At 42.0% G+C, this 14,601-nt stretch overlaps 1 protein-coding gene and 1 long non-coding RNA gene across 8 annotated transcripts in view; one reads left to right on the top strand and one right to left on the bottom strand.

The window, feature by feature from the left end:
* The window catches only part of PPIL2 (peptidylprolyl isomerase like 2), a 116,033-nt gene that overhangs the window by 50,768 nt on the left and 50,664 nt on the right, over window positions 1-14,601 (top strand). For all 7 annotated transcript variants that reach the window (XR_012155048.2, XM_073312715.2, XM_073312716.2 and 4 more), the window contains 4 exons: window positions 1,626-1,701; window positions 2,764-2,924; window positions 5,458-5,533; window positions 9,890-9,996. Coding sequence is in view for 6 of the 7 variants with exons in the window: in XM_073312715.2 (XP_073168816.1) it covers window positions 1,626-1,701; window positions 2,764-2,924; window positions 5,458-5,533; window positions 9,890-9,996 (420 nt within the window). In the remaining variant the exon portion in view is untranslated. The remainder of the gene's footprint in view (window positions 1-1,625; window positions 1,702-2,763; window positions 2,925-5,457; window positions 5,534-9,889; window positions 9,997-14,601) is intronic.
* On the bottom strand, window positions 9,332-14,545 carry LOC140898631 (uncharacterized). The gene is made up of 3 exons (XR_012155049.1): window positions 13,502-14,545; window positions 11,931-11,981; window positions 9,332-10,289 (listed from the first exon to the last, which is right to left on the bottom strand). It is a non-coding gene; the product is annotated as an uncharacterized LOC140898631 (long non-coding RNA).

Genomic DNA, 14,601 nt, shown 5'->3' with positions numbered 1-14,601 from the left:
GACATACCCCTGAGAAATAACTTTATAATTCGTTTTTAAAATATTAGTATGGAAATTAGAGTTAATTGTTTTAAACATTAATGTCATTTTAATCATTTACCACCTTTCCATGCTTAGGAAGCTGTTTGAAATATAGTGTCTGTGTGAAAGTGGTGACTCTCCCGCTCCCCTCCCCCCAACCATTCGTTTAATACCTTGGCTACCTTTGAACCCGGAGTATTCCATGATAAAAGATCTCTGTTCTTTTATTTCATGTACTATTACTATCCTCAGTACTTTTACTGAACTACCTTCACAGCTCAGTTGGTAATACTCTTAGGTCACGAGTTCAAGTCCTACAGGAAGATTTGATATTAAGAGATTTTGGACATATTAGACATATTTTTAGACATATTCTTCTTCAAATGAGGCATTACATGGAGGGCGTCTCCTCCAATGTTTGGTGGTAGTTGTCCTGGTGGAAATAAAAGATCAGACGGCACTTTCCAAAAATGGGCAGGGACACTAATAATACTCTCTAGAAGTGGCCTCCTGCTCCCAGTCATGGATTTGCTGAACAACCGCAATCCTATTGTATGCTCTCAATAGACAGCTTCTGATATCTTTCAGAGTAGCAGCCATGTTAGTCTGTATTCGCAAAAAGAAAAGGAGTACTTGTGGCACCTTAGAGACTACCCAATTTATTTGAGCGTAAGCTTTCATGAGCTACAGCTCATTTCATCGGATGCATTCAGTGGAAAAAACATCAGTCAGTCTGATATCTGACGCTGTATGTATGGTAGAGCAAATAGCTCTTGTTTCTTGGTCCGCATAATCACTGTGCTGCTATGATCAGACTCCCTGCTGTTTTAAAAGAAGTCTGTGTTATCTTGGGTATGAAAAGTGTTGTATGAAAGTGAATTTTTTCTAAGACTGTGGAAAAAATGTGTTGCGTGATCAATAGGATCCATGTGGATCTGAAGGCCCTGCTATATTAGCTCACGTTAAATGAACCTCACTGCAAATGAATAGCACGTACTACACCACATGGGCATTCAGTTATCTTTCCTGTTTAAAGTGTTAAATTTCTCATTTAAAAATGAAGGAATCATTTTTATTGTATTGTATTTGTTTGCAGTGTTATCCTCCTTGGGCCAAATTTTTTTTAAAGGTATTTAGTTGCCTAAAGAAGTAAATAGGTGCCTACGTATTTTTAAAAATTCTAGTGGGCACGTATTTGTACCTATAGGTGCCTAGAGAACTTCAATAATCTGGTCCTTTGGTGCTGGACATTTTATTTGGCTAATACTCTGGAAGGCTAAACTCAGTTTAGAATCAGAATCTCAGAGTTTGCAAGCTGTGACCAGTTATCGGAACCCAGTCCATTAATGAGCAACACTATGCTAGTAACTGGTTCTGTACTTGCTAATTAACACAACACTAAATGTCAGTCATATAACAAATATAACCAGGAATTTTTACTCTTTCAGATATTGCTATTTTAATAGCTATTTTCTATATATCGTTTACCTGAAATTTTGTCTGTATCATGTTTAGTTCAGTCTTTTCCAGCCCACCATTTAACACACGCTTGCTATTACCTGCTGTTTCATTTCCATTATACTTTTTTTTATTTTTATTTTCAGGATCCAACCAATCTGGACAAATTTAATGTGTCCGACTTCTTCCATGTTAAAAACAACTTAAAGGTGACAGACCCAGGTAAGGATGAACTAAAGCTTGGCTGAAGAAACTCTAATCCTAATATACAAACCCGGAGAATAGCTTGTGGAATGTCGAGTGATTTTTAAAAGAAAACACTGGATGGTGGGATTATGAAATGTTATGCAATGGTGCCTAGAGGCCCCAGCTCAGATTGGGACCGGTAGTTCTAGACATTGTATAAACACACAGTAAGAGACAGTCTCCACCGTGCTTATCATTAAATAGATCAGAGGACCCCAAACTGTGGGGCACACTCCCCTGGGGGTGTGTGGCTGAGGCCCGGGCCAGCCCCACTGGGGAGTGGGGAGGGAGCGCCACCCAGCTCCACTCCTGACCCCGGCTACTGGCCCCACACCCGAGGCCCCAGCCTCAGTCCCCGGCTCTGCTCCCACCCCCAGCTTCAACCTCCTTACCCCTGTTGTCCACCCCCTCCTCTCCCCAGCCAAATTCAGCTCTAAATATTTGTCAGCAAAAATTAGGCATGCTAGGGCAGAACCCAGGTATGACTTATATCACTTCAAAAAAAAAATGCTTCTGTACTGTGACACCATGTATCTTGGGCATTATGAGCCATAGATCTGTTTCATTCACTGAGGGGACAAAGGGCAGATTTTTTTGCATTATGTATCCAAAAATAGTGTCTGTCTTTTTAGTATTCCGTACAAGTGGTTTAAATTGATTTATAAGAGTTTAGGTAGCTTCCAGTTGTTCTGAAGAGTCTTTCAATGGGAAAGGATATAAAGTCAAGCCCTTTTCTAGTACATGGCCAGTAAAGTATTTGTCTCACCATACTTGGATGTCACTTTTTTCACATTGTGTCTTATTGCTGACTCATTCATTATAATCACTTCTACAAAAGCAAAAATGTGTGTCAGTTTCCATGAAAAAGATTTCTTCTTCTATAGAGAAACAAGGTGGGTGAGGTAATATCTTTTATTGGAGCAACTTCTGTTGGCTAGAGAGATATGTGTGACCTTGTTAAGTTGAAGGGGAACAAAATGATTTTGAGATCCAGAGCTTGCTTTTTAACTGAAACTGTGGTTTAATACTATCTTACAGATGAAGAAAAAGCAAAATTGGATCCATCTTACTATCTGAAAAATACAAATTTAGAGACCCGAGAGACTTTACTGGAGCTGTATAAAGAATTCAAAGGAGATGATATTCTAGCAGCTACAATGAAGGCCCCGGAAAAGAGAAAAGTGGATAAGCTGAATGCAGTAAGTTGATTTATAGTTCGACACTGATTACATTTCCGAAGAATGGTAAAAGGCATTTTTCAGTATAGTAGCCATATCGCCACCTGAGCAGACAGGGCTGTTTTCTGGTGCATGGGAACTTACCATACATCAGAGGCAATGAGAGTGGTGTAGCTAAATTATACTGCAATTCTTTAGAAATGCAGTGATGTGTGTATGTCAATGGATTTTTTTGTAAAATATTTGTAAATGAGCCTAAAATATTTTTTAAATCAGGTGCGATAAGAGGTAGAGCTCTTTAAATTTAGGATGTGATTACCATGGTGTGAGTTAGGTGATGAAGATTTTTCCTTCCAGCTTGTAATTTCTTGCTTTGAATTAATTTATCATTGGCAGAAGGAACACAGCTTAAGGGCAATGCAAGTGAATCGTTCCTGATGTAGGCATATATATAAATCACCAGAAGCAGCTTCAACAGTTCTTCTTCACAGTATTTTTAATGGATTATTGTAAAAGGTGCCCTTATCAGGGGCATATTACTGTGTGTTCATGGTTGTCAAGAAATAATCCGTCTGCATATTGAATCCAGGATTGCTGAGTGTTATCCTCTCCCTAAAACAGTTCTCTGGGACATGTCACTGTGCTTAGATTACCCTTGTATGAACATCAGTTAGTAGGAGTGTGCCACGTGATTTAAAAACAAAACAGAGGCAATTTAGACTGTTTATGAGCCTAGATATATGAGAAGCTGCAAGGCTTAGATTTGTCTTGGCTTGTTTGTTCCTATTCAGGCAATTATACAATTTTAAAAAACAAAATGTATTTGGGGAAAAAGATGAAATCATATGGACGGTGAACTGTCCGCATGTCACAGGACCAGATTGTCAGCTGGTATAATTGGCAAAGCTCCCTTGGCTTCTGTGGGAGGCAGTATAGCCTAAGGGGCAGAGCACACAGGAAACCTGGATTCTATACCCAGCACTGCCACTGATTTCACTAGGTGATCTTGGGCACGTTGCTTCATTTCCCTGCCTCTGTTTTTCCCTTTGTAAAATGAGGATATTATTGTTTACTTCAATAAAATGCTTTGAGATCTACAGATGTGTGTATAAATATTTAAACAAGCTATATATTATTACTTATTTGGTCTTGAGTTAAAAACACAAATACATCTTAAGATCCATGAGTGGGGTTCCATTTTTTTTCAGAAAAGAAAACTATGAACAGGGCTATAGATGTTAGGGGTCACGTGACAATGTCCGCTCAAGTGTCACTCTGAGTGTTCCCAAAGCCCCTCCATATGTTTAGTAAGCTTTAATTTCACTTACCCAGGATGTTTTACAGAAGTCTTGCCAGCAATGCTCCCTTCATATCTCCAGCTGTGAATATAAAAATATCTTGTGATAAGAAAACCCTTGCCTGATGATGTGGAAGCAATAAGCCCCTTGAGCTCAGTGTCTGGACAGCCTTAAGTAGAAATTCATCAGAGCAAATGTTATAGGTGACAGATGGAGAAATACCACCGCGTAGTGCTCCTCTTTCCGCTCCAGTTCTTATAAAGAGAAGGTCTGCTTTAAATAGGAAACATAGAAGACATTTGTGTACTTCTAGTAATTAAGTGGTAATATTTTAAGTAAGGAATTACAGAATCTAACCTTTTTTCTTTTTATCATGGCCAATATTACATAACCTAAAAATGAAAAGTCAATATGAAATTTTATCACAACAGTATCAGACACGCTTAAAACTGCAGCACTTGTGCATCTGCAGAAGAGGAACCAAGAAAGCCGATGTATGTTTTCCAAAGCGTTATTAAACCATGCTGTCCCTTTTGGGGGGGGGAGAATGTAGGCTGTGCCACGTAGTATAGCAACCTGCCAGATCTTATTATTTAGTTTAGCAACTGTTAGTTAAGAAAAGGAAAGCAGTATATGTATTGTTCAACGGGATAGTTTCTTTTTCAAGATCTTTAGAGCCCAGCTTTGTAGTACTGCAAAGACATTGGAAATGCGGCAAATACTTTAGGAAACATTGCTCTGGTAACATTTAAAAAAACACAAATGTATCTAATTACTGTTTATAAGACAGTCTTCACCACAGTCTATCTGAAGGCCTGGTGGGAATGAGAAGCTAAAACCGACAGTTAATTCATTCTAGCAGGGCACTTAGAAAAGTACTGGTATTTAAATCCATTGGAGAGCTTAGGGGTAAAATATTGGCTCCACTGAAGACAACGGAAAAAAACATCCATTTTATCCATGAGGCCAGGAATTTACCCGATATGTAGATGGACTTCTGATCTTCTTTTAACAATTAATAGAACTGGAGTTGCTTTGACAGTAGCTGACTAATTGCTTCCATTATTCCCTCCAGCTGTATTATTATTATTTCTTATTAATTACTACGACTGCTATTATATAGGTAGCTTGTTATTTCACTGTGTGTGTACGTACATCAAAATTAATTAGATGGATTTGAGGGCAGAGTGCAGGTGCATCTCTTTCCTCCAGTTTTTGTAATGTTAACTCTGCTGAATTTTTAATCTTTTGTACAGGCTCACTATTCTACAGGGACAGTAAGTGCTTCCTTCACATCCACTGCCATGGCCCCAGAAACAACACATGAAGCAGGTACTGTAGATACCGATCATTAACAAAGTGTATTTTAATCAAATATACTGGTATAAAGTATGTTGTCCTGTATACATACTTTTGAGAGGACTGCAAGAATGCATTGTTAACTAGTCAGTATATGATGTCTTAGAATAGTATTGTACATGCAGCTATAGCCCTGGTTTCTTCCTTGAGTGCTTGCTCATGTCGATTCCATTCTAGGTGTGTGCGCGCCCACGCACGCAGTCGTCAGAGATTTTTGCCTTAACGGTATCCATAGGGTCAGCCCTCTTGAGGTGATATATCATGCGCTCATGTGCTGATATATCAGGCGCCACTGGCCCTATGCCTTCTCAGCTCCTTCTTACTGCTCATGATGGTTGGTCGGAGCACCTCGTCTTCTGTTCTTAACAGCTGTTGTTATCTCCTTTGTAGATATAGTTTCTAGGTACTTAGTTAGCCATTAGTTTAAATGTTAGTCTTAGTTTAGTAGTTAGAGTCCCAGCTGGGACTTCTCCCTGGAGCAGGGCATGCACCTTTCTCCAGGCTTCAAACCATGCTCGTCATGCAAGAGGCCGATGCCTATTAGTGACCCCCGTGACAGCTGTTTGAAGTGCTTTGGGGAGTCCCATATAAAGGACAAGGGCAGGATCTGCAAGAACTTTCGCCCTAGAACCCAGTAGGAGCAGGATATCCACTTGAGGGCCCTCCTAGTGGAGGCTGTGCTTCGTCCTGCGTCGGAGCCCTCCCATTTGGAATCCACTCCTGGCACATCAGTATCGGTGCAGAGTGCGTTGCCGGTGCCTAAGAAGCGGCATAAGAAGAAGGGCTTCCCCGGCACCAGAGGGGAAGGTGGCTTTGGGCAAAGGACCTGTGTTGGGCCACATGCCTGCCCTGGAGCTTCACGGCAGTACTGCTGCGCTCAGACCCCCTAACCCAGCCAGGGATCTGCCTCTGACTCCTGGGAGAAGCAGGGCATCCTGGCTCCTTCTAGGGCCTTCATTGCTTGAAGCGGCCTCAGCGGCTAAAGACCCAGTAAGTCAGCTGCCTCTGCGCCAAGTGCTGGACTCGGCTAAGGACCCGCCGTCCAAGGGCAACCCAGTCATGGGACCGCCCCATAGGGAAGTGGAGCATCCTCGGACCGCAGGCATAAGTCCCCATCACCACGGCCGAGGACCCCGTTCCCACAACCTCCGTCTCTGGCCAGAAGACCCAGGTCCCTGATGCTATGCTATGCTCTCCCCCCCCGAAGTATGGGACACCAGAATCGAGGCACCGGTCCCTGTACCATTGGTACCGGCAAGCCCCCTGTCAGAGATCGCCATGGTGCAGGTCGCTATCGCCTGGACGATCTCCCAAGCGTCAAGCCCCCACCAGTATGGGATTGCTCCCCATTGTGGCACTGGTCTCCATCTCCCTGGTACCGCTCGTAGGACAGGCACCGATCCTCACCCTCTTCTCACCAGTCACCAATGAGGGTCAGTCGGCAAACTCAAGCTTCCACTGCTCCAGCCTGGTCACCGGAGGGGCAAGGGTTCAAGTTGGAGCAGGAGTTCAGTCCCTCGCCAAGAAAAGGTGACTCACCACCGACTCACAAGACCGGCATGGCATTTGCGATAGCAGCATGGCAGCAGGGACAGTGGCCTGCTCAATGGCCATACTGGAATCTTTGGGGCATGCTGATGATGTTGGTCCCGTACTCCCACCATTCCTTCCTGGCTGCCTGGGACAAACCAGCACCGGAGTCGGAGCAGGGTGCAGAATCTGATGTGGGGGCAGCACAGCAGGCTCCTACACCTAAGGAGCCATCCCTAGAGAGGGAAGGGGAACCTGCCTCTCCCCCTGCAGTGCAGTTGTCATCGTTGTCTCCAGAGGAAGCGGTGGCGGGCCCCTCCCAAACTGGCAGTCCCATCCATGACTTTAAGGAGCACCAGGCCCTCCTAAGAGGGTGGCTACTGATTTAAACCTGGAGACTGAGGAGTTGATGGAGGAGTCAGATGACCTTTTTAATGTCATATCCTCCACCATCCCTGCCCAGATCGCGCTGCCTGTCCACTCAGGGGTTCTTATGATTGCAAAATTGCTGTGGCAGACCCCCTCTGCCATTCCGCCCACTTCTAAGAAGGCGGAAAAGTAGTATTTTGTCCCTGTAAAGGGATTTGAATAGCTAAATACACACCCTCCAGCTGGGTCATTGGTTGTGTCCGCTGTTAATGAAAGGGACAGGTGAGTGGCATGCCGAAAAACAAAGACGCCAAGAGACTGGACTTATTTGGCAGAAAGATTTATTCTACAGCCATCCTGCAATTTTGGGTGTCTAACCACCAGGTCCTGTTAGTCAGATACAGTTTTAATCTGTGGGACTCCCTTAGTAAATTAAAGGAGGCTCTTCCACAGGACCAAGCCCAGGAGTTCACCTATTCAGAGGAGAAAGGCAAAGTGATGGCGAAAGGTGCCCTCCAGATGGCCTGGGAGGCTACTGACTCGGCGGCCAGGGTTGTCACCTCTGCGGTGGTAGTGAGGCGCAGCTCTTGGTTACAGTCTTGTGGGTTATCCCAGGAGATGCAGACCACACTACAGGACCTCCCATTTGAAGGAGCAGGGCTCTTCTCCGAGCTCATGGACGCACAGCTGCACGGTTGACCTGTTCACGGCTGACTTCAGACTGTTGGGTGCTTGACATATCTTCGGGCTACAGCCTGCAGTTCTTGGCTGACCCTCCCTCCGACCCCCCTTCCCCATTCCTCTTCAGGGACCCTTCTCACAAGCAACTCCTCGCCCAGGAGGTAGACAACCTCAGAATGGGGGTAGTAGAGGAGGTCCCTCAGGAGAAGAGGGTTGAAAGGATTCTACTCAGATTATTTCCTAATCCCAAAAGCGAAATGGGGCCTCAGACCCAACTTGGACCTGCGACGCCTCAACAAGCACCTCAAAAAGTTGAAGTTCTGCATGGTTTCCCTGGCCTCCATAGTCTCCTCCCTGGATCCGGGAGACTAGTATGCCGCCCTTGTCTTGAAGGATGCATATTTCCATGTCTCCATTTTCTCTGGACAAAGACAATTCCTCCATTTTGAGTTCCTCCATTTCCAATTCATGACACTGCCCTTCGGACTCTCGTAACCCCCAAGAGTGTTCACAAAGTGCATAGCACTCAGGAGGGTGCCACAGCTGACCCCATGGGTACCCTAAGGCAAAAATCTCCGATGACTGTGCACATGGGCACGCACACACCTAGAACGGAATGGACATGAGCAACACATCTTGAACAATAGTTACGAAAAGGTAGGCAGCTGTTTTTTCCAGTGAGTTCATTCCAAAATAATGTAGCAATTGTGAATTTAGTTTTAGCTCTGAATGGTAAGTATGTAGATATTGAACTAAAATTAATGAGGTATTTCATATGCCTATGGACCACAAAATGGGATGCACATATATGCAAGTTAGCAATGAAACTTGATCTCCTCTCATGTAAAATGTTTACTGTCTTTTGGCTTAAAAACCTGTTGGTATTGGTTAAAATTATATCTTAAACTGCATGCTGTCTGGCAGCTTTTGACTTACTGCTATTCAAGGTTCTATTTCTTGCCAAAGATGCATTTTAAACAGTAATTCTTTCCTTTCGTCCTCTAGCTTAAACAAAAATGCACTCAATGTTTTAATTTCAGTGTTAAGTGACTTGGCAATTAGTGTTTAAAATGCAAGATAGAGCTCTTACTCTTGGGATTAAAGATTTCAGACTATCAAGTACACTTAGTTAAAGCCTGAAGCCAGTACTCTAACTGCATATTTACCAAAGTAATTTTCTTTACTTAGCGTGAATTCCTGTATCTTTCCCTAGTTTTATTTTTCTATGCTTTGGAGACAGATTTGGGTATCTAGAAATATTGATAGAAATGGAGTTTCTTTGACACAAAAGAAATAAGTCTCTTGAAGTGAGCCTTTGGTTTGACTTTCCAGTAGTGACATGGCTCCATCAGTTCAGGTCTTCATATGTCAACAATTTGTGGTTGGCTGATGACTACCTGCATGGTTTCTAATTTGGCAAGAAGCAATTTGGTTTCAAAATAATACCCATAATTAGTAGATACTACTGGAAAATTACAGTGTGTAGTATTCAGGGTTACCTGACGCTTAAAATACAGACCACATTGTTGGCTCTAGACAAGTTGTGGCTTTCTAGAATGAAAATTTTGTGGCGTAGGATGATTAATGTGAGATTGCCATCTGATGATTTGTACATTACCATATGTGAGGGCCCTAAGTCCATGGGGAGGATATCATCTAATAGGGATCTAGTAATTTGTTTGCAGATAGCTTCTAAAGGTTAATGAAGAAATTTCAAAAGTGCTAATTTTTACCTTTGCTTTGAGGCAGCTGCCATTGAGGAGGACGTTGTGCGATACCAGTATGTGAAGAAAAAAGGTTATGTACGACTGCACACTAATAAAGGAGACCTGAACTTGGAGTTGCACTGTGATATGGTACAGTATGCTACCTAGATTCAGTCTTGTAATGTAACTCTAGATTATGAATAGAACAGGGGTTGGAGCTCCGAATAGTGAAACAATGCAAGCAGTATATACTCAGTGATCTTTTTAACTTTTAAAATGTGAAATTCTAAGAGAATCTGAGACTCAAGAGGGTGAGAGCGGAAAGGAAAAGCAGTTCCTGATGGCATGAGCTGTGGAGGAGAAGGCTCTTGCATCGTTCGTGGCCCTTCAGAGTAACACAGGAGTAGAGATAGTCAGGGTCTTCGAAGTCAGCTAATGCAAGTCTATGGAGAAATTAGAAAATAATTAAAGCAAAATTAAAAATCGAACGGAGATTCTCAAACTCTTTCATAGCATGGACTGCATCTTAATATAGAAATTATCTTATGGATATCTCCCTTCCTATTTGCAGTTGAACACACCATCTCGACTTTAAGAAGGGAGGGGAGTCAAGAGACCTTGCTTATATTCTTGACTCTGCTGTTGACTTTGTCTGTGTGCTTTGGGCAAGACACTTAGCCTCTTTGTGCCTCAGCACTACCTGTTTGAAAAATGGTCATAATAATTATTGCCCATTTTTGTAAAGCACTTTGAGATCATCACATTAAAATGCCACATTAGTCCAAAGTATTGTTTCTATTATGAAATGTGATAAGCTGCACTAATGTAACATTGAAGTTGCATGGTTGAAATGATAAAACCAAGATATACAAAAGCGAAGGTTCCAATAGCACTGGTTACTCAGCTGTGTTATACATCCTGTCTTTATAGAGAATAGAGTTTGATAGAAATGGTAAGATATTACGCTATACATTTAATCAGATAACTAGTAAGTATGTGCAAAATGGACTAGGTAACATTGCCGTGCATTTCCAAACTGTGATTTTAATTGTGCAATCTCTGCTTTGTGTGAATACCTTTTATAAAAGTTCTTCTCCTTTTTAAAAGAAAAAAGGAGAGAGAAGCAAAAGGAAAAATTCTAGAGCTGTTCAGAGTGTGAATTTTATAAGCTAATAGCTGCATATCTTCTCTCCAGCTTCACCAGCTGTGCTTACAGACTTCTTGCTAAGCAGCTGTTTGGCTTGTAGAGCTTTCAAGTTTCACCAGCAGAGCTCGAGTTCTTAGAGCCAATGAGAAGAGTAAACTTGGGCCAAATTTTACCAGGCTTTTGTTGAGTAATATCTTACATCACAAATAGTGCCATTGGAATCAATAGGTCTACACTCAATATCGGGCTCGACGACTCCACATGAATGAGTTGGCAAAATCTAGCCCGTAGCTAGTTATGAATACATAGTGTATATATGTGTAAGTGTGAACCAGGAACATTAAGGAAATGTCCTGCATTACATGGTCAGTGCATAACTTTCTAATGCTTTAATGTCAATCTTAAATTAATATTTGTGTATTACGGTAGTCCTTACAGGCCCTAACTGAGAGTTGGCACCTGACTGAGAGCTAGGCATTGTACAAATATATGAGCCCCAGTTATGCAAAGACTTGCACACATGTTTAACTTTATACACTGTGGGAATACCATTAGCTTCAATGGGACTGCTGAGGTGTAGAGTTACACACATTGCAGGACCATGACCATAATATATGAGAGACTCTACTCCAAAGAGCTTATATAATCTAAACAGACAGGACAGACAAAGCGGGGATGGGAAAGAGAGGCGCAGAGAGGAGAGCATGACTTGCTCAGGGTTACCCAGCATGTGAGTGGCAGAACCAGGGACAGAACCCAGGTCTCCTAGACGAATGCCCTATTCAGTGGGCTGTGCTGCCATCTTCCTTTATACCAAGTGGAAGCACTAATCCTCAATAGAGACAATACAGCTTTGCCAACCCCAGGCATTCAAAACTTTGAGTCAGATTCCAAAATGTCATGTGATTTTATAAAATAACTTCGGGGGTTTATTTACCTTCTGGGTGTCCAAGTCTCTACAGTTCACGTTTTCAGGCTTTTTTTTAACCTACAGCCAAGAGGGTAGAAATTCACTGTTTTAAAAAAATGAAAGCTGAGACAACCCTATATTTATCTGATTCCAGGACCCAGGGTTATCAGAATCACAAATATAGCAAGACTCGTAGTAAAATTGGCAGAGTGTGACATCACTGAATATTTTCTGTACCAAGTTGCAAAAAGTAGCTTTCTCCCCAACCCCACTCCCTCCTCAGCTCTGTTTTTTAAAACAAACACAAACAATATTGTCTCGCTCTTCCAGAACTCACCTGAAGGGATTACACTCAAACTTTTTAAAAAATTTTTGATTTTTAGGCAGACACCAAACTTGGAAAATTTCAGCCCAAATGGTATTTTGGAAAGTTCTAAGCATGTGAATTAGGAGATTATAATGGGAAATATTTTTCGGGCTTACTCTAGACGTTGCTTCTGGTGACCACTATAACTGTAGAATAGTGATATTTAGCCAGTGACTCAGAAGCTTCAGGCAGCTATTGTGGAGTCCAAAAATATGACCAGAGCTTCCATTTCATTGCCTAGCAGGCAGTGTGCAGGGCTGGAGATGTGGAAAATGAGAATGCAACAAATACACCAAGCTCCGTTTATCCTCCTTTCTGCCAAACAGTAGTGGTGATGAGTGAGAGATGCATCACCATGATGTGGGAAGCATCACAGCAGCATGTCACGCCATGATTAATCTATAGGTCTGTCACCCTGTTCAATGACAAAGGTGGCTTTCTTGCTCTTAAACATTGAATAGCACTATGTAGTGATGAAAAGCAGATGATGGCCATACAGCACTGTTTAGGGGCAGCAACAGAGTGAGCAGACTGTGTGTTGAATTGTTTATTTTGTCAGGTGTTACGAAACTGATTCCTATCTAATGCATGCTGAGCGAAGCCATTCCCATGTTGATCAATATGGTTCCTTAGAGCACTTGAGCAACCATTATGTCTCAGTCCTCAATAGTCTGTGTCTAGTTCCCTTTATAGCATTCCCAGTATGGTGCCTAACATGTTTCTTTATTTTTCCATACATGTCCTTATGTATGTCCCTTTCAAGTCAGTGTTTTCTTATATGCATATTGCAAATGTGTACTGTTATGCACAGCCAAGCCTGATCAAACACTGGCCTATGACCATCTGTTTCTTTTATTTCTTTGCGTTGATTAAATATGTGCAGATTAAGCAACCTTTTGGCAGCAGAGAGGCACTGTGTAAAGCTATGCATGTATTAGTAAAATAGTAGTGAGCTAAATAGGAGACTAATTACTGCTCTGAGAACATAAAATATGTATATATTACACACTAAAATACAAGGTAAAAACTATTTAAGATTGCAAAGTCAAGCATTCAGAAGTTGGGAAATACCAAAATGAAGGTTTCCTGTGCTGCCTTAATTCATATGCATCATGACAGTCTTTAATTCTTCTTTGAGTGCTGGTCCCTGTACATATTCCACATGTGGGTACTCATGCACACCAGGCACCTGAGTCCAGAAATTCTTCAAAACAGTGTCTATTGGCCACACCTTGCACACTAGCTTTCCTTGTGCTTCCAACTCAGGGTATAAGGGGTGGTACGGGTTGACGCCTCTCCCGTTCCTTCTTGTCGCTGCTTGGCCTGAGTTGGAATCGTGTCCACCTTCACTCCGTTGTATAACCTGCAAAAGAAAATATTTGTAAATTGTTATATATCTTAGCTTAGTAGTTAAAACTTATAGTTATCATAGAGTATTTCTTTCCCCACAGTTGGGGAGCCCCTCGCTGGCTCTGGGGCTATGTCTAGAGTCCTGGGATTCATGGATTGCATCTCCTACACTTGCTTCTTCTCTAGCTGTGATGAACATCAGCAGTGCCTGTACTGTTTGGGTGAGGTGCACATCTCTGCAAAGTGCAATATCTGTTGCTCCTTCCCACCCAGAACTTGAGAAGCCTGTGAGCTTAGCACAGAGGCTCAAAGTTGCTATAAAATACGTATTTGTTATCTCTCTGTAGGTAATACTGCAACACTGAAATTTCATTTTAAAATAATCCAGTGGGTTAGAGTTGAAGATTTCGAGGTAAAGGCCTCTTGCTGAAACAGCACATCTGCTGTTCTCTTATCTCCGAGATCATAAGATTAGCTGGTGTTGGGGTTCTTCTGACACACATGAAGTTTTTTAATTAGTTATTTTTGTGTCTTAAAACAATACAGTAATCCACATATACCAAAATGGTGTGCAAGTTGCTAATCAGTAAGATTGATGGTGATGAGATTCTGCCTGGCAGCATAAAGCTAACCAAGAAATGTTTTGTATTGATCTAAGTGAGGGAAATCAATATTCCATTGTGATTGAAATAATCACTTATGCTGTGATGGGCTTCAGAAACAGAGCGTGCAATAAGATTGGAATCCAAAATTTCCTGTGTGCATCTGAGATCGCTTGTCAAGATCTCTGTAAAACTTTACGTGGGTTCCAGAATGGCAAAGATGTTGTTTGACATATAACTTACTGAACTGAAGAAAAGCAGTAAAAAATATTTCTGGAGATAAGCTGACTTTTCTGTTGATTTTAAATGCCTTAAATGAGCAGAGATGCAATACTGTTCTCTTTACAGCATAAGGGCATTCCTGTTGCTTATTCTGTCA

The sequence above is a fragment of the Lepidochelys kempii genome, chromosome 15, assembly GCF_965140285.1.
Source record: "Lepidochelys kempii isolate rLepKem1 chromosome 15, rLepKem1.hap1, whole genome shotgun sequence".
Lineage (NCBI taxonomy): Eukaryota > Metazoa > Chordata > Testudines > Cheloniidae > Lepidochelys > Lepidochelys kempii.
The sequence above is the reverse complement of the archived record's forward strand: the minus strand, read 5'-3'. Positions and strand labels throughout refer to the sequence as shown.